This window comes from Anas acuta, chromosome 4 (assembly GCF_963932015.1).
Source record: "Anas acuta chromosome 4, bAnaAcu1.1, whole genome shotgun sequence".
NCBI lineage: Eukaryota > Metazoa > Chordata > Aves > Anseriformes > Anatidae > Anas > Anas acuta.
Window position 1 is genome coordinate 15567506 of NC_088982.1, and position 24352 is coordinate 15591857.

The 24352-nt window shown below is 40.6% G+C and overlaps 1 protein-coding gene and 1 long non-coding RNA gene across 3 annotated transcripts in view; one reads left to right on the forward strand and one right to left on the reverse strand.

Annotated features, from left to right (window-relative positions):
• LOC137855625 (ADP-ribosyl cyclase/cyclic ADP-ribose hydrolase 2-like) overlaps positions 1-24352 on the forward strand; it is a 52585-nt gene that overhangs the window by 6324 nt on the left and 21909 nt on the right. For both annotated transcript variants that reach the window (XM_068679948.1, XM_068679949.1), the window contains exons 5-8: positions 252-328; positions 3104-3196; positions 4215-4301; positions 4768-4827. In XM_068679948.1, the coding sequence (XP_068536049.1) occupies positions 252-328; positions 3104-3196; positions 4215-4301; positions 4768-4827 (317 nt within the window). The remainder of the gene's footprint in view (positions 1-251; positions 329-3103; positions 3197-4214; positions 4302-4767; positions 4828-24352) is intronic.
• LOC137855626 (uncharacterized) lies at positions 101-22607 on the reverse strand. The gene is made up of 3 exons (XR_011095857.1): positions 22103-22607; positions 1589-1633; positions 101-221 (listed from the first exon to the last, which is right to left on the reverse strand). It is a non-coding gene; the product is annotated as an uncharacterized lncRNA (long non-coding RNA).

Below are 24352 nucleotides of genomic sequence, written 5' to 3' on the forward strand. Positions count from 1 at the left end.
CTGAAGAAGCTGTCTATAGGTTTGAAAAAAGTTTGAGAAGATACATTGAATTAATGCATTGGCTGTTTAGTTTTTGTCTTCTCTACTGAAGTGAGCAGCTTACTGTGCTGGTTTGATATTATATTCACCGTTCTTGTATTCTCCTTGGTAAAATGCTCTCCTTGGTCGTCATTTGCTTGCAAGACAATACCAAGATGTATAACAAATCAGTAAGCTGAGTTCTGAAAAAAAAAAAACGTTTTGTATTGCAGTATGCACAGCACAGCTCTGGGGTGATACATGTCTTGTTGAATGGTTCTGCAGAAGGAGGAGCTTATCCAGTCAAAGGGTAAGAAAACTGTGTGTGAACCCAAAATAATGTATTCAAGGTCTGATGCATGCAAAGAAAGGTCAACCTTTGTTGACCCAGTTGTCTGGGTCTTCTGCCACAACAAGGATTGGAAGTCTATTAAGTTGTGGGGACACCTGTTAATTGTCCCCAGCTGTAGGAATCAACATGAAATGGATGAAGGCAATCCTCTTGCATTTTACAAGCTGCTATGGCAAGTAGGATAAAGTCTCTTTGAAAGCCGCATTCAAGTCAGACAACCTACTGCAGCAAAATTATAGCCTCTGTGTTTTCAGAAAAATGAGCATTACAAATTTTTTATTCAGGGATATCTTCTAGGAGAGGACATTGTTATAGGGAGTGTAGCCATTGTCGGGTCTAGGAGCAAACTGGGTAAGTTCTATAGGGAAAGTGCTTGGTCCTGCCGTTTCTCTGTGACAGAGATAAAGTAGTTTGAGATTCCTTATCATTGAAGTAAGAAAAAATAAGAAGGATAATGGAAAGCATTAACTCCCTCTTCTTATTCCCTGCTTATATTAAGAATTGATGTATTTTACCTGATTTGCAAGTATATCACTATGCAGAAATTCATCTAAGCTTGTATTTGAGATCTATTGTAAAAATAAGTCCCTAAGAACTTTTACTGAGTATGTGGCTGTAATGGCTGCCTGTCTTTGGTGAAATATACATCCTTCCTTACCTCAGCAGCCATCCTGTTCAAGGCTGATCAAAAAAAAATATCTTAAAACGCAGAACATATCCTACTCCTGTTTACTTAGTAAATCATAGAATCACTAAGGCTGGAAGAGACAATCAAGATCATCTGGTCCAACCATCCCCATACCACTAATGTCACTCACTAAACCATGTCCCTAAGAAACATGTCCAACCTTTCCTTAAATACCCCCAGGGATGGTGACTCCACCATGTCCCTGAAGACTGATAATCATTGCGAAGTTAATTTTATTTCCAGGTAGGAGGAAACAAGAAGTTCTTAAAGCTACCACCTGTTCCAGAACACCTACTGTCTACTTATCCCATTCCCCCAAAGGCTCCACCTCTGTACACAGCTTTCAGCTAATCAAGAAGACTTGTATGGTTCCCTTGAGTTGGTCAAGTGGTCAGCCAGAACTGAATCTTCTGCAGATGATATTAGTTGGCAGCAGGCCAATGCCCAGATTCCATTGGAGATGCTGACACTATTTCAGAAATCTCATACACGTGCATTAATTCTTCCCATCATTTCCCTGAGTTACCTACCTGGTGGTATTCTGGCCAGTGAAATCTCCACCACTGGAACACAGCCTGCCAAGAAGAAAAATAACAAACAGCCAGTTACTCCATCTGTGTTCTTCGCTATGTATTATCCAACCCATTTATGACTGAATTTCTTTAAGAGATGCTTTTTGAAAGAGGCTTAAAGTTGAATAATTAATAGCAGGTGGTAATTTGAAAAAAAAATAAAAATCTGCCTGTCTTGCTAAATATCACTCTGGGCTATTTTCCATCAGTTATTTCAAAGGCACTTCGATAGTTCGTGCTGCATTAGTTTGTACACTTAAATAATTTCTTAAATCATTTTAGGTCACCATTAAGTCACCTGTAACTATTTTAAATTAAGATGTGTATCTCACTTCATTAGATGCATTTTTTGCTGTCAATCACATATGCATGAATGAGCAAAAAAGTTAAAAAATAACTGGAAACTTTTTTTTTTGGTGGGGGGGGGGGGGATAGATATATTTCCCTGTGTATTTTAGACAGGCTTGAATACCTTGGACAGGCAAACCTCCTGTTGCTGCTACAGACCTCTGGTTAGCCAAAGCCATACACAGATGTGACCAAAGTTGGCAACTGTTGGTAACCACCTTCCACTTCTCTGAAAGTTTAAATTAACATGCTAAAATGGTAGGCAAAAAAAAGGCACAGACCTAGGCTCAGCCCCGCACCAAACATGCAATGAAAACACAGCCCTTACAAGCTCCGTGAGAGGAAAGAAAGAAAACAATGAAAGGGTCAGCAAACATTACAATACATCCTTGCTGGAAGGGTTAGAAATCTGTGGCTTTAAAATACCTGCATCTCTCAAGAAAATCAGTTACAGACATTAAAATAATCCACTGGACTTGGCATCTCCCATTTGATGTCAGAACATGTAGTTGTCATTTTATTATCTGGTTTTAATTGTTATAGTATTTACTACCTAGGAAAGTAAATTTACATAAGGCAATAAAGTGGAAGATTCTTCCTGCCAGGGACAAACATATCTAGAAGTTTCTCCCTTACAGTGTTATGTATTCCTAGACCAAATACCTCGTTATTTTTTTCTGTGATTTCATATCTAAAAATATATTTGTCTCGTGGCTGTTGTTATATTTTATTTTAAACAGAGTTGTATTGTCTCTAAGGGCGTTAACTACAAGAATGATCTTTCCTGACTAAATATCAAATGCTTTTTTTTGGTTTTGCACTTTAAAGTTCAGTTCACTCTGGTTCTCCTTTAAGTTACAACTGTAATCAGCTGAAACCCTCTAAGAATAAGAATATAAAAACAAAACCTCTGATTAAGTGTTTGACTTTTTGGACATTCAGAATGTGAATCAGATTTTTAACTCTGTGTTGAGTCTGGTTGTAATCAGAAGATATAAATGTAAAATCAAGGAAGCTCATATGCTACAGCAGGATCAGGGGCTTGATTGCAAAAGAGCTTTGACTGCAAAGGGATTTTTTTTTCCTGTTCCATATAGTTCTAATAATTTCTTTTTTTTGAATCAGATTTTTTGCAGATTATGAAATACCTAATCTCCAGAAAGATAAGATCTCAAAAATTGTCATCTGGGTTGTGGATGATATTCAAGGACCGGATAGGTAAGTTGTATCATCTAAAAACAACTCACTTCTCCTTTTTCAACTAGTCTTTAAAGTTTTACCCTAGTTTTCTCTTTCATTACAATTGCATAGCAATTAAACTAAAAATATTTTAGATGCTCTCACTAACACAGAATAAACAATCCGACATTCACAAAGACTGTATAAATAGGAGAACTAGAGAAAATAAAAATAAATTGTCATATTAGTTCTAGAGTCCACTCAGTTAGTTGGAGATATGTATGTGTGGATCTCAAACTAAGGTTTGAGATCCACACATACATAGCACATGCAGTTTTGCTTTTCACAGTGATTTTGTTGATCGACCTACGATTTCTTTAGTAATGAGTATTTACTGACCAATGGGTAAGTGACAAACCTTACTACTTGACATTGGTTCACTTTTTAGAGGTCTCAGTAGGTTCTATACTATGCCAAGCTTTCTTTGCTAATTGGACCAAATTAAAAAAAAAAATATCGATGCTAGATATAGAAGCAGCATTTAAGATCATTTCTGTTTCTGGGTTTTTTGTTGTTTTTTTTTTTCTGTCTCCTGTTTTAGTATTGCTTTGTATTCAAGAAAGAGAACAAGCTTCTAACAACAAGAATAATTCAAATTTGTTATAACCAGCTTATTCTGTAAAGACAGCATCGACTCCATCACCAGCTAAACACCTGACAAAGAATATTAAAAATTAAAGTCTTTATTATTTTTTATTATTATTTTTTCTTGTTTCTGTAGTGAAATCTCAGAAACATAGGAGTGTTGGTTAATGGAATCTGCAAATGCTTTAGAAGCTGAAACCAATCTCCAGTCTCTGCAAACTGAATATAAAATGTTAAACAACTATAACCAAATGAAGCATTATAAATAGCAATGTGCATCAGTTTTCTATGTATGTTAAGGAGCGTAAAAGAGACAAAGTAATGGGGATTTATATTACTAATTCCATCAAGTCCAATGAAAAGAAATTGCATGATGAGAGACATGCAATAAGATTACAATCTTTTCTTACAGAGATTCCTGTGGAAAAAATACTGTAAAGATATTAGAAGACCGACTGAAAGCCCTTGGCTATGATGTCACCTGCACTGACAATTACAAGTAAGTGAAAATCCTTCATAAATACAGTGTATCTGCAGAAGCAAATGATCTATATTAAATTATTGCTTAGCTTCCAATGTCTAAGTGCTAGACTTAAGTACAAGTGTCTAAGTACAACAGACTTAACATTTTCCAGCAATGAATTAAGCAAAACACTGCATTATTGCAGAATTGTATAATTAAGAGAAACATTATACTTACCCAGTATTAGACACAGAAGATGTCCTCATGTATCAATTCATAGTGAATGTGTATTTGAACCAAAAATCTAAGCAACAGTTGAAAAAGTGTTAAATGTCTGCAGAATTACTAATTATTAACAGCAGTATTCATAGCTCTAGTTATTCACAGAGTATCATTGAAGGAAAGCTTTAGACATGATAATATTTTGGAGTTTGTTTCATTTCTTCATTTGTTTTCCTTGGTGTTCTGTCTGAAAGATGCAAATAAAACAATCTCTCTACAGGCCTGTACTGTTCTTACTCTGTGTGGATTATCCTGATGACTCTAACTGTATTCTGTCATCGTAAGTAAAAGAAGTTCAATCCATCACCAGTGTCATTGCAGCCAAGTGAATAATGCAGAAGTCAACAATTAACAGATTCCATCTCAACCATCTATATAGCATCCATAAGCAATATGCATTATTAAGTTTATTACTTACTTTGTATTAAGTAAATAATTTCTATCTACAAATTGTGCACAAATCTCAGTGAGTTCCTGCTGTTGCAAATTAGGTGTTAATCATTTCTCTTTGATCACACAATCACACTGCTTATCACTAATGGTATGAATGAAGTTTGTAAATATCAGTGTTCTAATGCAAAATCTACCCAAAATTTTGAATTATTTTCATTAATATTCATCCAAAAATAATGAAATTGTATGTCAAATGACAGTAGAACTAAAGAACACTTCTCCAGCTACTTGAACTTTTGGTTCTAAATTTTGAGAAAGTTTTTTTAATGTTCCATTTTGCATGCAAGCTCAGTTTCTTTTTAATACATTTACTTTGGTCCCGTAGGTTATCTGCAGAAAATGCAGCTGAAATCCAAGATAAACCTTTTTTAATTAGCAAGCGTCACTCCCCCTCTAGGTTTGTTTCCCTTCCTATTTATATACATATATTTATTGTGTAAAAAGCATTAAATTAATTTATTATGCATTTTATTTAATTTTACAGGAAAGAGGTGTGTTTTCACTTGTGTTTTAAACTATATGTTGTTACATATATAGGTACACATGGGTACTTGAACATCTGAATATGAAAACTTCCTCACAGTTTGGAAACTTGCAGGATACATAAATATGTAGAAGTTGTTCTCTAGTTTTATTATTTTTATTCACAGTCCATATATTTGGCCACATCTTTTCTACTGCCCTTTCTACCCTAATTCAAGCACTTGCAAATCTTCTGTATGTTAAAACCCTTGTAATACTGCGATGATTATCTCTGCTATCAAAAACCTGATTTGCTGTCCCTGGTTATGGCAGCACACAACTCCTGTGCTCAGGTTTGGATATGTTCTGCCTGCCTCTGAATGGACGTTGTGTGGCAGTAGTGCTTCACTTAGTACAAAAAAGAGATGTATATCGCTTCCCATAGAATGCGTTCAGTTTTTAATACACTCCTACAGAAAAGGAGTACTCTTCTGTTTCTGTGGGTCACTGAAAATTTTTACTCGTCATGTGACAACATTTAGATCCAAATTATATCCCAGCACCAGCCTATAAACAAACATGCAATGAAAACAGCAGCATTTTAGAAATCACTGAAAGCTCTAGACTCCTTTTAGGGAGTAGATATTAAAATCAACCTGTTCCTGGCTTGTTGAGGCATTTGTTTTTTAGTGGATACCACTTGCATAGTGGATTAAACAGGGTCTCCTTGTCCTGTCAGTGAATGATAAGGCTTTTGCTCATAGGTGTCACAGACTTGGCTCTTTTCAGCCTCATCAGGAAAAGTTTCCTGCTTCTTTTCTTCCTGAGCCTTACATTCCTTCCTGTGTGCATGGCAATGCAATAGGTTTAATACACTTCATATCTATGCTATCCCTGATCAAGACAGAGTTTCCCAATCTGTATGCTAAAAATTATTGCAGCTCTCTGAAATTTAAGTATCTGAAACACTTAACACGAATGAATACTTACACTCTTCCCCAAATCACTTCTCTGCAACAAATAACATCTTCATTGAAATTAGCTGCCCTTTCCAAAAGAGCCTTAAGCAGGCGTTAGATAAATTATTTGATGACTATCTTCTAGATCTGTTTTCTCTGTAGATGGATTCTCCCTCTCTGATGCTCAGTTAGCTGACATGGGAACAGTTTGGTCAGTAGTGGTGTTACTATTAAGAGCATATATCTCAGCACAAGGATGTTTAAGGGATCTGAAGGTGCACAAGTCCATGGCACCTGATGAGATACATCTGCAGGCTCTGAAGGAACTGGTGAATGTGATTGCTAAGCCACTATCCATCCTAAGTAATAGGTTGTGGCAATCCGGTGAAGTTCCCACTGACTGGAAGAGGGGTAAAACAACCCCCATTTTTAAACGGGGAAAAAAAGAAAGACACAGGAATCTACAGGCTAGTCTGTCTCACCTCTGTACTTGGCAAGATCATGGAGCAGATCCTCCTGGAAACTATGCTAAGGCACCATGCTGAGGAGAACCTGGGCATGTTGGTTGATGAGAAGCTCAGTATGAGCTGGCAATGTGTGCTTGCGGCCGAGAAACCCATCTGTATCCTCGGTTGCGTGAAATGTGGTGTGACCAGCAGGTCAAGGGAGGTGATTCTCCCCCTCTGCTCTGCTCTCGTGAGACCCCACCTGGAGCCCTGCATTCCGCTCTGGGGCCCGCAGCACAAGAAGGACATGGACATATGAGAATGAGTCCAGAGGAGGGCCACAAAGATGACCAAGGGGCTGGAGCACCTCTCTTTGAAGACAGGCTGAGGGAGTTGGGGTTGTTCAGCCTGGAGAAGAGAAGGCTCCGGGGAGACTTTACAGCGGCCTGCCAGTACCTAAAGAGGGCCTACAGGAAAGTTGGAGAGGGACTCGTGGTCAGGGAGTGTAGTGATAGGACAAGGGGTAATGGCTTTAAACTAAAAGGAGGTAGGTTTAGATAAGGTATTAGGAAGAAATTCTTCACTCTTAGGGCAGTGAAGCCCTGGAACAGGCTGCCCAGAGGTGCTCAAGGCCAGGCTGGATGGGGCTTTGGGCAACCTCGTCTGGTGGGAGCTGTCCCTGCCCATGGCAGGGGGTTGGAACTTGATGATCTTTAAGGTCCTTTCCAACCCAAATCACTTTATGATCCTATGGCTCTATGACATCTGTTAAGGAAAGGCTCCCTTGGCATTGTGGAGAACGTTTTCATACTTCAGCAATAAATACTGACTGCAGGCATGCGGGCTGCATTGCATCCCCTTTCACTATGGCTGTTTGTTACAATACTGATAGTTCGCTTCTCCTCCTCTAGTGCTTAATGTCCCGAGCACAGAAGCATCAGTTGTACACGAGACTTTTGTCACCACAGCTCCTGTTACCTCGGCACTCCACAGGAGAGGGCTGTGGCAGAGGGATGGCCCAGAAGGTGCTGTGGTTTGCTTGGAGCTTCGTGGGTAGTGATAGTGCCCCTTAACTCCTCTCCAAGAACTGTATTCCTGCTGAGCCAAAATTCACTCCTTTTTTGACTTTGACACCAGGTTTGAAGAAAACATGCAAATAAAAAACTGCCCACTAGATGGCAGAGATGGTTTACAAACATAAGCAGAGAGGCAGCCTAATGCAACCTATTAGTGGTGGTATTTATTACTTGCATTTTTGCAGTGTCAGGGAGTCTTAGAAATGGTTCCAGATACTGTTGTATCAAGCACTTTAAAAATATAGACTTCTAGGACTGCTGCTCTCTAGAAGAGCTCTATACTTTTCTCAGGTATAAGCCAGAGATGGTACATGGACATGGAGCAATAAGGAAGCTGAAGTAGTATGGACAAACAACGTAGAAAGAAATTTCTCAGGGTTCTGCACACAGATGCCCTATTTATAACGTCATGACAGCTAAAGGGAATCTGGTGGCAAGCACTTATAAAGAAACTTCTAGCTTAGCACTTGGACTGCAAACTTCATCTTTGGCAACAAACCTCTGGTATTTGAAAGAATCCTAACTCAGCCTTGTGCTGTGAACATCCTGTTTGTTTTCTTTTCTTCAGATCTGCACCACCAGCACAAAGAAGACCTATATCTTCAGACAGAGGAGGCAGCTGGAACAAGCTCATGTTTGTTTCTCTTGTAGGCTTTTTATTCAGATCTGCTTCAGCGTACTGAGATAATCAACTGAATCCATATTCTCTATTGTCTTAGCTGGTTCTAAATTTGGCTTTAATTAATTTCTAACTGCAATTTCACCCTAGTTCTGGGACTGGCAAACTTGTGTATTAAAACCCTGCATAATTCTATCTAGATATCAGCTACTAATACCATAAAAAATCTGCTGCTAGAAAGCCTCACCCTTCATTTCCTTTTCTTGAGCAGAAGAAATCCATTGCTATTTTATCTTATCCAAATCCTCCAGAATGAAACTGAGAATAATACTTTCTCTCTGTTCATAGAGTTCACAAAGAAAACCTAAACAATGCCCACCATACATCTCCCAGACAACTAAATTCTACTATTTTGGCCTTGAAAACTATGCTTTGAGAGGGAAGTGGGAGCAGGAAGTACGAGTTCAGATGCTCACTTGGTGCAAAATACAATAAGCAAGACAGTGGAAAATTTCAACTCATTTTCATAGTCTAGTACTTGAGCCAAACTTAACTAAAACTGTTATACACGTAATAGTTACAGAATACACAAGCCACGCATATTTACCACGGACTGGCAATTGCTTCATCATCCCCACAGCTGTTCCTCAGCTGGCTATCTCCCTACCACTGGATAACAGGTAATATGGTCAGTATTACTGGGTCTAGAAGGCTCCACAGGTTTTCTAACACAATGTGGTTAGCATATCAAATTCAGACAAGAACCTGACAAGTCAGATATTTGTCTGCTTTCAGTGGACTCAGTGTGTTTGAGAATATATGGAGAAGAAAGCAGCTGTAATCTTGAAGGTCTCTTGAGTTACTTCTGTGAGTTATCGAAGTGTTCTAGATGGATGTTCATCTAAACTAGCAGGACATCCAGCTACTAAGATGACACATAAATCTTTGGAAAAAAAAATAGCTTTTATTTTAGAAAATAATTGGAATTTTGTTGCACTTTCTCTGTTAGCTTCTGTGTTATTTATTTGTGTTTGTGTTAGCTGATTGCTAAGAAATTTGGATGGAATGTTCCTGTTATCTGAGTGTTTCTGATTTAGGACTTTGTAGTTGATTTGCATCCTTTCGGTCTTTGTTACAACTATATCAGGTTAAATGTTCACAAGATAATATCTAAAATATGTTTCTGTTGCTTATTTGTCTGGTTTCCATTCCCATAATAATTTTTAAATTGGTTCCTGTGCAAATCCATTTGTACAACGTACAGAGTTGCATTTGCCTGTGGCAGAGTTGGATTAGGGCTCCTGCTCGAAGGATTCTTGTGTGTTTCAGAAACTTGCAAAATGACTGGCATCAGGCTCACAGATAGGTGCCCGAGCCACCTTTTGGTCTAATGTTGTCCTGCCCACTGACCGGCATACTACAGTGTGGGGGAGATTCAGAAGGTAACTAAATATTATCAGCAAGGCATATGCCTCTCAGACAACTGCCACCCACAAGCCAAGCGTCCCCACTGGCCAGCTTTTGCTTTCTGGCCCATGTGAGCTTTTCAGCCTCCAGACGCTATCAATTTCAGCAGTGCAATCATGACTCTGGCAGTTATGCATGGTACCGAACACACTGCAGGAAGTGATAAATAATTCCGTTTTAAAACTTGCAGGAGGCACAGCAGGATAGATTCAATGCAAATGACTTGAGGTTATTTACTGTTTAACCTTATATCGAGACCAACATACCCAGAAACCTCTTGCAGAATTTTCTTATTTCTAATATTCTTGCCTCCCATTCCCATTATGTCGACTCAGCAGCAAAACCAGCATTTTATTTTTCCCAATATCTTTTGAATAAAGTGCTTCAAGCTTGAAGGAAAAGCTTGGGAAGATCTGTAAAGTTTTTTAGCTCACCAACTAATATAGCAGGGAAAAGAAGGCAGAATTTTAGATACGTAGTCTTCTTAAGATCTCAAAGGCAGCAAATGTCAAGCTGAGTATGGATCAGTTCTGAGTTAACTTAAATTGTTTTAATTAGTGTGAAAGAACAGTGCATCTAGCAGGGCAAAAAGCAAAGTGAGAAACAGTAAGGACATTTCCTAACAAAAGTGAGAAAGAGAACCCCTTCTTTCTCTTGTATTTCTACAACTACACAGCATGCAAATAGTGCTGTTTACATGTATATTTTACACGTATGTGGTGAGAATGAGCCCTGCCTGTGCTCTGCCTTAACACTCGGTAAATGCTGTGATTAGCAATGTCTCCTGTAAAAGCTGTGGCACATTTGGAGGAATCATGTCTAAATGCCTGCTAATGCTCAACAGGGTGGAACAAAAATGGATTCAAAATGTTTTGATCATTCATATTTGTACTAGCAGTACTGCAAATACAGCTGTCTGCAAACATGAATTCAGGTCTGGAACTGAATTTCAAGGGGCAAAATGCTTCAAGGGGAAAAATGATTCAAGGAGGAAATGTTTCATAGGAAAACATTATTTGTATCACTTCATTTTGAACCCAATTTGATACCACAATTCTGTATAGATCTGTCAATACCCAACTACTCCTGGCAAACGAAAGCATCATGCACCATAGTGTTACGGGGTGCTTTGCACTTACACAGACAGACCTGTGGAAGCTACTGATACTAAATATTTCATATCTTCACCCATTTTGTGTACCACAAAAACTCAGTTATGTCACGCTCTTCATTCCTATATGCAAGTAAATATAATCTCCCTTCCACTAACCTATTTTTGTTTCTGCTGCATGTGTTCATGTCACTGTATCTGACAAAAGCAGAACTCTAATTCAGAATAACTTATTTTTTCGGCATGTATGTGCATGCACACATATACATCTGCTCATGCCCGCTCTGACTACTTTTAAATACAAACTCTTGAGTGCTTTGGAGTAAATGTTAATGAGAATAAAGCAAGGACAACTTGTTCACCTCTCTGCCCTTTTAATACTGCTGGTGTTTATTTTTGTCGTATTGGCCTGACGAGATATGCAGCTGACACATCTGTGTTTTCAATCAGCAATCTCAAATGTAGTGAAACTTCCACCGAAACCTCAAGAAGTCGCATAGTACCTGGTTGTTCAGAGGAAGGGAACTTCTATGATAGTTTTCTTTAAAACTGGATTTGCTAGAAATAATTCTGATGTATTCTGCTTCAACAATGGAGTGTACGTTGGAAGAAGGGTGTTTTTAACAGAGGCAAGAAATTTGGTTTAAAATAGCTCAGTATAGGGAGGCACGGCATCTTAATTTAGGCAAATACTAGGGTGGTTCAAGCAGCTTACAGGGGTTTTTCTGATATTCAGGTTTTTCCTAATTCCAGTTTCTGCCCAATCTAAACGTACTTGTCATTGTACTTAAGAGATGAAGAATATAATTTGCTAATTTTTGCAGGTAGCTGAGTTCCTGTAGTTCCCTGTAAATCACAAAGGCAAGCTCACAATAAACTCTGTCACCCCACTACAGCTCAAGTGAAGCCCAAGCTGGCAGGCAGAGGGGCTGAAGAAAACGTGGCCTTGGAGCCCAGCACAGACACTGCCCTCACACTGTGCCAGAGCACCCACCTTGTCCAGGCAGCCCCCTTGTCACCTGCCTTCTGCTCTCTTTCCTGCCATCTGCAGCAAAGGTGAATCTGGTCTCAGTTCAGATGAGTTATTTCATATTTTTAGCAGAATATGACTGAAAATGTATGACAATGGACATTTTATAAAAGGAAAAAGAACCAGGAAATTATATTCAATAATATGCATTTCCTTTAGCTAATAGCTACTAAAGTATTAGTCCTTTACTTATGACTAGGAATACCTCCACACGATGCATTGGTAAGCTACCAAAATGCAGACAGAAGGGATCCTCCCGAAACCATATGTCTGGAGTAACTTGAGTTACAGCATCAGTTACAATACCTAACACAGTAATTGTGTTTGCCTGGGCATCTGTTAGTGAATATAGATAATATGGTCTGATATCAGATACTAGTAAGTGCTTCAATTAGTAATTAACAAGGAATGTCAGGTATTGCAGGTATAAACCAGGATGATAAGTCAAGAATTTGGCAAACACTGGACCACCAAATTGTAGGAAGACTTTTTCCTGTCTGCAACAGGTAGTCAAGAGAGCTGTGCTAAGAAAATGGCAGGCCTTGCATATTCTTAACTAAGTTACGGTAATGATGTAGAAAAGCTCCTTAGGTCACACTCCGCTGTTTTGATCAGAAGTAGCTGTTCCTTCCAAACTTTAGTCTTGTGGTCTCCAATCACAACTGTAAGACATGCTGGGCTATGTATGTCATGCTTCCTTCTTACTTTTCCCTCTAGTTTAATGAAAGATGCAAGAAAATCGAGAGCTGGTATTTCCTTGGAGGAGAATAAAGTCACTTGACTGTCACCTTGAATTTTTTGTCACCACTGACTATAAACATGGGGTTAAATAAAAGAAGGAAAGAGTGATTAAAAGCAAAGTGTATGGCATGTATCATACAAAAAGAATCTACAGTAAGACACAGTAAGAATAACCAATAAACATGGAAGGCACAGCATCAAATCCTGGACAAATATTTAAACACATATATACAAAAGCATATTTTATGAAATAGCTGGCAACCAATAAAGATCTTGTTTTTCAGGTTTCATGTTTTTCTTTCACATGGACCCCTTCCAAGTGGCAGACCTACTCCCTATAGTTCTTTTAGGAGAATTCTGCAATGTGTACAATCCTGTGCCTGCCTACCATACCTTTAGATCAGCTTTGTTTTGTTGGCCGCCTCAGTGGGATGGTGGCCAGCTGGGAACTTTGTGCCAGAGCGTGTGAGCAGCATAATAATTGGTACTGGCCAGAAAAGAAACACTTGAAAGTCGGTGAGATTAATACATTTGTCTTCAGTCTGCACTAACGTAATCTTTGAAAAGTAAAAGCAGTAAAAAAAAGTACAGCAAGCTCATCAGACTGTTAAGTAGCCCCAAGTTTGATGCCTGCTCATGCAATCAGAAGATCCCTAACTCCTGAATGATAGCTTCAGTATAGCTCTCCCTTTCTTGCAATCCCTTATATTGCAGCTGTTCCATTTTGTATAAATTAAACATTTATTGGGTAAAAAATATTTTCTCAATAGCTTGATTCATGCCGAATGCACAATTCGTTAAACTTACATCTCCCACTCTGCAGATCAGTGCTTTAGACACTATATTCTTGAATATATTTTTTAAAAATTCATCTAGGCCATTATTTTCTGACATGGCTAAGTAGAAAGCCCTATCAAAAAAAGGTGAAGATGATGCAGAAGAATGAAGTGACTTGTTTCCCTTGCTGTTCTGGAGCTACCACGGCTTGTGTGTCCACTCCACCAGCAATGTGTATGTATGCAGGGGATTTCTTAGTGCGTTGCACAAGCCCTAGCTATGAATTTGTTTTGTTAAAAAACTGCCATTTTGGCTGCAAAAGAAATTGTAAAACTGAAAAATGTGAAAAGCAGCACTGGTGACAGCAGGAAATTCTTCAGGCAGCAGAAAAGCTTATGAAGCACCTGTAAAAGTGCCAAGCTTTCAAAGTGAAGGGGAAGGAGCAGATGGCCTGACACTCAGGAGATCTGGCAAGGGAAACCAGCACAGACATGGGAGGAAGAAGCTTGGTCTGAAGGGGGAGAACATTTTAGACCATTTGAAACCTTTGATTGCAATAGACAAGGAAAAATGTTGGTCATTAGTGTCTGTTCCCCTGCCTCACCCTGAACATACAGCCCCAGCTGCTGTGACTCCAACCAGCTACAGGCGAACTCATGCAGCAACAAGTAAAGAAAGGAGTGCTAATCACACACTGGGAAAGGAAATAGAGTATGACAAGTTATTAAGGAATAGCTATCCCCAAACATTCCTCCCCAGAATGTCAGCTTTAAATGCACTTCCCATCATAAGGATGTTAATTTGTAAGGCAGTCAAAACTGTAGCAAGGTTTGAAACATGGAGCTGCAGAACAGATGCCGTGACTTCTGAGAAAGATCGGAGTGCATCTACATTCTTGTCAGCCTATCTCACTGGATATTTGATGCTCCTGAATAAATCTGAGAGTCCATAAATCACATCCTAGGAAGAAGCAGCTTAAAACTGAGTAGTTCCAGTGCCATTTTGGTAGAGTACAACACTAACGGAAAAAGCAAGCCACTAATTTTAGGATCTTAAGCTCTGTTATAAGGCCTCAAAAGCACTTATCCCTCATGCTATCTCTGTAGTCTCTTTCGAAACAATAACATGAAAAGATCAGAGCTAGTTTTCTATGCAGTGTTTAGTAGGAGTTTCCTTATTAGAAAGGTTTTTTAAAAATTAACAAAACTACAACTAGAAGAGCCTTTAAAAAAAAATCCCTGAATTATTACTTTGGACTGTAGAACTTCACAGGAAAACAAACAGCAATAATTGCCCATACAGAGACAAACAAACCTTACCTATGTGGGCAATCAGAAAGGTTTGGAAAACTTACTTGCTAATAAGGAAAATTTATCACTTACTGATAAAAGTTTTATCTTCCTTACTAATATCTTCCTGTCTTCCTTGCTTGATGAGGGGAAGACATTTGGCTCCTTTATTGCTCTTTTACCTTCCATCTGAGATTAAGGACATTTGGAAGCATGGAATAGGGTAAGATGGAGATTGTATCCTCGGACTCAAAGGGAACTGGAGAGCCCACAACCATTCCTGCTTTAATAAATCAGTTTAAATTGAAATCATTTGAAAAAAAAAATAAGATAGGAATTGATCCTGTCACAGCCATGCTGTAGCTGTTTAATCTCACCCTATTTCTTCCAAAAATAGTTATCTAAGAGGACACATTTCATAAAATATTTTTGAAATGACTGATGGATGGATGTCAGAAACTTTACTGTAGAAGCCTGAATGCCATGACTGTCCATGAGACACTTCTGTGTGCTATAGCAACAAATCTTCCAAAAGAAGATTCATGAAACTATTCAGAAAGAATAGTTTTTTCCACTATGTAAAGGGGCATTTTAAAGAAGACAAAGCAAAACTCTTTTTCAGGAATGCACAATGCAAAAACTAAGGATGATTGTTAAAATGCACAAGCAAAATTCTGTTTAAACATCAGAAAAAAAATCACTGTGAAGATGGTCAAACAGCTTGCCAAGAGAGGTTCTGGATTCTCCATCTCTGGGGGCTTTCAAAGCTCCACTAGAAAATGCCCCGAGCAACCTAATACAAGCCTGAAGTTGCATGTGAGTTGCGCAAATGGTGGGACCAGCTGACCTGCAGAAGTCCCCTCCCACCCACATTGTTCAATGATGCTGTGAGTTTTCCAAAAAACAGCAAACACTGGATGTTTTCTTTCTGGAAAGGCCTGTCATACATGGTACTATCCCCTTTTTGTTTTCATAATACAAATGCCCAACTGGCAAGGCAGCTTTATTTTTATAACATATTTAGCTGTCCGTAAATTTTTAGCAATCACTCATGCTGGGTGTGTTCATTTCAAAACCTGACAGCTAATGTGTTTATCAAGGACACTTCAAATTCTAATTTAAGCAGCACAAATAATATTCCACAACATGTTGCATTCACAGTCAACCTTAAGCTACCTGAAGATCTGCCTTTATAGATAATTGATCTCAGGTATTGTCTTCAAGGAAAGATTAGCTAGATTTCCATCTGTCCTGTTCCCTAAATCCTGGTATCTTTGGAAACCTGTCTGATAAAGTTATTTGTTTTCTTTACATACTCATTTGAAAGCAAGAAGATCCGGCTGTATTCTGCTGGATTCTGCTGTATTCATTATCACAAAATCAGAGACTTCTACAGGTTGTAAGTGACCTCTCAAAGGCAGCAGCAGCTTTGCAGTGACATAAGCCAGCTTGCCCTTACTTTGAGGCTAGGTCCTCTGCCCCACTGAGCAGCAGGTCCTATTTTCCTTGGTGTTTCTCCCACTGTAGATGTGCTTGTGGAAGACCTTGCATCACCCTTGCACATCTCACTAGTTTTAACTTCAGTTCAGGTTTGGCTCTCTTAATGCCTTCCCTGCATGTCCATGTCAGAGGTGAGTATGTTGTGCTGGATCCAGTAACCCCAAGAAGGTGAGGCTGCAGCAACTTCATGTCTGCATGTGCAGGATGGAGGCCTGCTAGTAAGAATATGTGTACATGTACATATGTGTGACATGGATTCCTTCAACAGCAAGCCTCAGAAGGCTAACCAGTAGCTGGCCCTTGGATCCCATTCTCCTCAGTTGCTGGCTCCTGGACGTAAGACTCCCCAGGGCTGCAGGCCTACTCGTAGCACAATGGGTATCCCACCTCGACATCAGGGCTGATGGCTTTGCTGGGACAGCCCTGGGAGGAGCCCAGACAAGGGGGTTGATCCTCAGGAGTCCTTGCTTTGTGTTCCTGCCTGTCTTTGTGTCCCTGTGCTTCTCCGGGCTTGTGAAGCTTTCATGAGCTGATAGGCTTGGGAGGAGCTGGGCAGGGAATTATTTGCGCTTCCCCTCCCACCATTGTCTCTCTGCTGAGACAATGGCCATGCACTTTAGCTTTATCACATAACCTAACAGCCTGGGCAATTAATTATTTTACATTCCTCACAGACAGTCCGTCCACCCTCTACATACTTTCTTCCAAGATTTGAGCTCAGTTAGGAGTTCCCAATTTGGCCAAGCCGGACTCCTGCCACAGCTTCAACTTCCTGCACATCTCCAGTTCTGAATCTTTCTTTCCTTCACAAGACTTTTTCAACATTTCCTAAGTAGTCATTTCTGACTATCTGCCACTTCCGATCATAAATTTCCCCACTCTGCTGATTAACATCTAGAAACAGGCCTCTGACTCCGTGGGGCCAATTCATCCCTAACAAAACACGGCGAAGCTCCACTCCCCAACTGCACCAGGTCACTGAAGGACACGTGCTGGTGCCCAACACTAGAACATTTGACTAATTTGTATCCCAGGAGGTGGATTTTGCATGGACAGAGACAAAATATACAAGCAGGGATGACGCAGGGACTGGAGGAAGGTAGCAAGAGACAGTGGGGAACAGGGGTAAGGGAGGGAAGGTCTCCCTGAGCAACTCAAGTAGGTCTCTTGCACTGTCTTGTGCCCACCTAGAGTATTTTATCTGAGAGACAAGAGGTAGGAAGGAGGGACGAATGACTGGGAGTCTGTGCAAACACGGTAATATTTTGTCTTGAAGATCTCTCCTTTTAGATGTTGCTCTGTCCTGGGCTGTTGTGTTGGCCCTTTCATGCTCTGCAGTTCAAAAACAGTGTACCAGTCTTGGGATCCCATCCAGCATTGAACCCCTCGTGTGTGTGTGTCCTCATGTTTATTTACACAAAAAGCAGAAGCTGATTTGATAGATTTTATTGATACTGCTTTGCCTCTTTCCTTCTCTTTATTTCTCTTCCTTCCTTCCTTTTATACATCTTGAGATTAGAAGAAGCCACACTACGTCTAGTCAAGTGTGTGTGTAGGGTGATGAAAAGGTCACTGGCAAAATAAGACAAAGTGGTGACATTTGGTCCTCCCACACTCTCTCGATGCGTGAGAACACATAGGAAAAAAATAGTACATTCCGGTCGAGAGAGCAGAATGCTTTATTGAGGAGAGGCAGGCATCGTGCTTGTCAGCATGGCTGATCTACTATTCTCATTTCCCCCGTTTAAAGCCCTCAGCAGCATATGAAACAAAACGAGTAACTTCCACGTCGAAAAAACAGGCTGCTTAGAAGTGATGGAGATGAAAGAGACAGAAAGCCCTCAGTGTGCAGAGTGCAAATAATTACTGGATGATGTCTTTTTACAGGGTAATTTATCACACTCCAGGTACATCAGGCTGCACCGATGGGCTCACAGAACCCAGGGTACGACTTGTCTTTGAAGCAGGCCAGGTGACTTTGCAGGTTCAAACCTACATGCTGCAGGGGGACTAACCCCAAAACATGCCATCAGTATGGAAGAACGTGTACATATCCACAGCTGTTACAGCGATGGGATATGGTATTTCTTTCCCCCCAGTGAAAACACGTACCGCAGCAGGTGATGCCAGTGTTCTCCCTGTACACCTCTCGTCTTTCCTAGGAAAAATGCTCGAGGGTGTACTGATTGTGAGATTGTATCCTTATTTACAGCAAAAATGAGAACGAAGGGGCCATATTCAGAACACCCACGGAGTGCAAAGTCAGTTTTATGAAAAATGCAGGTGTCTGGGCTTGGGAAAGCAACTTCAGACTGCTTTCTGTCCTATGTTTCTTAAACATAAGGAGGCTTAAGATCCAAGGGTGTTTCCATTTGAACTGAAATGTCCCCAGGGTGCTTAAACATGACTAAATTAACGAATTCAAGCATCCATTAGCAACTCAGAGAAGGTGACAATTAAGACATTACTGATTTTTTCAATTAATCAATTCAGGGGGACCTCCTCAAACAAAATTCAGTAGCAATGAATGAACCCACCCATACACACAACACTGTCACTTCCCAGGCCTACTAATTTCTGTAGGATTTTTCAGGATGATCAGAATAAGAGTCACTGAAACTTTATAGATTTGAAAAGCTACAAGTGTCTAAAATAAAAAGGTGGAAATGCAACTAAATTCACACATCTTTAAATGCAGAGGTCAGTTGTCCATCTGTATTAGCAGTTGTTCAAGTGATCTACCTAGGCATAGGTCAGGTACAAATTAAATCACCATTCAAAGAAGACAGCTATTTAACACATTGGAACAACGTCATAAGATAAATGCATCAAACCCTCAGCTCCAGTTGCTTAGAGGAAGCAAAGTCTATCTCTGCACTCACTGCATTATTTAAAGTAGGACGGTGTTGTTGCTGTATGTCCTCAGAGCCCTGCATTCTGCATGCAAACTACACAGGAAAACCCAGAAAGGGCTTAAGAATTTTCAAATAGCTTCTGTGTGCAACAAAGTAGGTAGATAAGTGCATGCAATTTGTTTTCCAACAATTGAAAAAATGCTGAAGACAAAAAAACAAGGTGATGAACCATTGCAATATCAGATTAGCTGACTAAATGACCCAGTTACCTGGTTCATCAGCTAGATTTTATATTGTACTTCAGGAGGAGCCTTGCTGTAGTGAACTGACCTGCAGAGTTAGCAATGTCAGGACACTATTCTGTACCTCTACACTGAACTTTGCATCACTTGTAAAGGTGTAAAGATGCTACTGCAGAATGGTTTTGCAACCTTGCAAGTGGGAAGTGGGAAAATAATTTATCTTGAGCCTGGTTTACAAATGAAAAGAGGCCTGTGCAATCACTTAGTTTGCTTGTCCATTCCTCCATCTGTCAGTCCCTTCCCTCCCAAAGACTTGTGAATTTATGGGCCAACTTCAACCAAAGTCTAATGGAGTGGGCTGCAGAACTTCTGTTCTTGTTATTTTACTCATGCACATTCATCTAATTTGGATGGTTTGGGGTTTTGCTTTTTTTTTTCATTTTGTTTTTCCCTGCACAGATAAGGTATGTGTTGCTGTGAATGGGAGCTACACCATCCTGTTCAGAGGAGATTAACTCCCTACTGTCTGATACGCAGACTTTAACATACAAAAAAAAGTATTTTGTCATCATAACTAATCTTAAAGAACTTTCAGCAGAAACAAATGCAATCAGTAGAAATTTGTGTCAAGTAACAACAAACTGAGCAAGACAATAACAGCAGGCTGAAAAAGGCAGCTGGATAATGGCAACCAGCTGAGAAAAAAAAGATTTGGGATAAGAAAGTGCTGGTGTTCAAAGCATCTTCAGACTGCTCACCCAATGAACAAGCTCACGAGTCATTCCTGGTAGTGGATACGGCTTTTGCAGAAGACATGACTGAGACATCTGGGTGCTGAGACACTGAGTTACAAATGCCTTTTTTGCAGCAGCGGGTGTGTGGTTGGATGGCACGCCGCTCTTCACAGCTGTCACTTTGTACTCGCTGTTCTTCATGTCCCAGCCCATTTATCATTTTATTTTCAGTGTTCATCTCAAACCTCTCTAAATGTTATGACAGCAGTTACCCTGTGAAACCGGGAAGCTATGAGCAGACTAATCATTGCTATTCCAACAAAAGCCGTGAAAGGAATGATTTCTTTAATTATTGTAACAACTTCTGCTCTTTTCAGTTCAAATTCCCTTATTCCTAATTTCTGCTAAGCACTGGCAGCTAGCAATTACAGGTGTCCACAGTGATTAGTGGCACCGCATACCATGCTATCATTCTCGTCCAGTGCATTATGTTGAAATGATTCTTCATGATTCATAAACTGTGTAGCCTTTGAAGGAGCCTTTCTTCTATCATATGGAAAAAATTACTGCTAGCATAACTAAGCTCAATCCCACTAAAGGCAGTGGCATTGTTTCTATTTCTACCTGAGCACACTTAGACAAGAAATGGAAGCAATTGAAGAACAACCAGGACACAGGCAAACCACACAGTCATAAAATATTTCTATCAAACTTTTTACTCACTGTGGAAGAAACATCTTCTAGAAGCAGGTTTTAACCTCGGGTACCAAAAAGATGCACAACATATTTTTTCTTACCGATGTTTGCAGGTTAATGTTGCTTTTGACTAGTTCTGTCCACTTACTGCACACCACCTCTTATCAGTAAGGGGTATTTCTGCTGTGAAAGATTGTTTGTGTCCTCAGCCATGTTTTGGGTGCTAGGACTATCTACAGTTGTAATAAAAAACTGTTTGTTTGTTTGTTTTGTTTTGTTTAAAAAAAAAAAAAAAAAAAAAAAAAGGATAAATCAAGCTGTTGAATGACCAGATCTTAAGAATGGCTGGGGGGTGGTTTGTTATCCCTTGCTGGGTCAAAAATAGTACTTCCAGGTAGCAGTGGAAGCTACCTGCTTTTTCTTATTATATACTTAGCTGTGCTAATTCAAGCTAATAAATTATATATAATACAATTCCATTCTTAGAGAAGTCTCCTGCTACTATACACGGTATCAAAGCAGAGGCCGGCATTCATGTGCTTGAAGTTCTGTCTTCTCATCTTTTACACCCACTTTTTAATCCTCCCAGGGATTCACTGTAAACTGGCAGAGAAGCGGACACACCTTGACTTAAGTATTAGTTTAGGCTTACCTTGGAAATTCACATAGCTTGGAGGGCCCCAAATATTGGAGTTTATCAGACATGGCGCTTTTAAAAAATGTCATTTTCTGTATAGAAGGCACAAATAGCCACTAGCACAGCAGTTCAAGAAGGATGCAGTGAGCACTTTGCTGCAATCTCAGGGAAAATCCTAAATGTGCATTTCCTTACTGTTGTGTTGGGGTGCTGACCTCCTGATGCCCTGGTGGGATAAAGGCAGGTTAAGGTGGTTGTCTTGAGGAAGCTGTTTTGAGATTTTTGAGCTCCAGGTGGGTACCACAAACCTGAGGGGATGCAAGGCCCTCGTAAAACACACTGCTGTTCATGTCCCTTCATCCTCCCTCATCTCACGTTCTCTGTGCTCCTCTCATGCCGTCCCATTCAGTAAATACCATTTCATCCCTTCCTTGCTAAGGCACCGTTATCGTCTTACTTACTGTGGAAACCCTTTTGTGCCAGGACATCTGCAAGGCGCGGATCTCACATTCATACAGAGAAAGAAGCTCCCATTTTCTGAAACACCACAAGCACTTCGCTGGCCTTCCTGCCGCCCCCTCGTCTCTGTCGCTTTACTCAGGCTGATCAGGCTGCAAAGGCTTGCTGAATGGAGGCTTGGCATTTCCTCGTCTGTTCCATCCCTCCTGTAGCTCAAGGTGTCACAAAACCAACAGCAAGAGCAGCTTCCAGAGAAACTGGGCCTCCACTTACCTATTTATTTATTAATGAATCAGCATCACATCTGAACAGAAGGAAAAGCTTTTTTCACATTGTATGCTTTTAAAAAGTTTTAAATCTTTTTAACTGTCCCATTTGTTCTACCCTAGAAAAATTCTGATTTTAGACTTCCTGAAGATGAGTATCTTCAATACCCTGAACAAGCACAGATTGCAATTTTATTGCATAAACTGTTTTTTAAACTAGTTGTTCTGCTCTGTTTTGTTTTTCCAGTGTGGCATTTCCTTAGCTAATGAAACTGAAGAGCAGCAAGCTGGAAATATATGCACAGAAACATTAAGGGGAAAATAAAAGCAGTTGAATAACCTCTCTTGTGTATAATAATTTATTCAGAAGTCAGAAAGTTCAAATGTGAATATCTGGCATTCGTGTTTCCATTATCATCAATGTAAACAAGGAGCAAAAAAGAACAATAACTTGAGACTGCCAAAGCAAAAGCCATATGCTTACTGAAAAGATTATGGAGAAAAAAACTTCCTTTATAAGCTTGTTTGTACTTAATTGGCTAGCTTCCTGCTCTTTTTCCAGAACCTGCAATAGGATCCACTGGGGGCACACAAGCAGTTGGTAGATGGGCCATGGGTCATATCCCGGCAACTTCAGCTATTATTCTACAGAGAATTAAATTCAATTTTCCTATTCATAAATCCGATTGTTTGTATGTTTTTATAAAGTTACCAAAATAAACATTCACAATAGCTATTTAATTTTTCTCTCTAATTATCAACTGGCAATCTTGTTTTGAGATGAGGGAAGGTGTGTGGCCGACTGGAGGCATTTTCTTGTCCACTTCTTATCTAGCCATCACTAGGAGTTAGGATGGCACACGTTAGGAAGAGGTATGCAGCCCCAAAACTGAAATTTCAGTTCTGAGAAAAACCCTCCCAAGGTTTGCATGGTTTCTCTGAAAACTGGATGGGTCAAAAATAGAAAATAATAAAAAATACAAAATCAGCTGATATATTTAAATACTGTTTAAGACTGAAGGGCTTGGTCAGAGCATTTCTCAGGTCTTTCAGAACTGCCTGGTCCTGAGCTGTGTCCCAAAAGCCCTTTCTTGCATTAAAGCTGGTGCTTTGTAAACAATGATGAAGGGTTTGTAGTTAACCTTATGCTGACATCCAGTGCTTTACTTTGTTTAGATGTCGAGATTTTAGCCTTTTTACGGTGGCTTTTGACTAGGGAAGCAGAGTTGTGCTGTGTGGAGAGGAGAATAAGGACTGAGCACTGACTGAACTGTCGGATTATTCCCTAAACCTCGGACACCCCAGCTTACACACTGCCAGAAATTCGTGTGCCAGCTGAGCCCTGGCTCTTTGCAGGGACAGACAGTGCCCCGCTGGTTGCTGATGAGTTTCCCCGTACTTGTAAGACAACCACAAAGTCAGTAATCGCCTGCTGTAAACGCCGAGCGTTTAGAAACACGTTTATTTCACTTTCAACTCGCACACCAGCCCAGGGCGGGTGGCTCTGCACCGCCACAAGGGCTCGGGGGACTCCGCGGGGAGAAGACTTCGGGCCCCGCACCCCGGCGACCTCCGGGGGAGGGCGGCGAAAGGCGAGGCGGGGGCCGGCAACAACGCCCTTAAAACCAACGGGAGGAGGCCGGGGGGGCTCCAGCCTCGCCTCCTGGAGGGACCTGGCCGGGAGGGGAGGTGCTGGCCGGCGGCTTCCCGCAGCTGCCGCTGTCCCTCGGGACCTCCGAGCCGCTGCCCCTCAGGGCCTGCCTCCCGCCGCCATGCCGGGGTCGCGGAGGCGGCAGCGCGGGGTGCTGCTGGCGGGCATCGCCCTGCTGCTGGCCGCCCTCGTCCTGGCCGTCGTGCTGGCCTCCGTCTTCATGCCGGGGAGGGAGGCGTCCGGCGGGCGGCCCCTGAGGTGGCAGGACAGGGGCACCACCAGGAACCTGCGGGAGATCGTGCTGGGGAGGTGCTACAGCTACCTGGCCGAGCGGC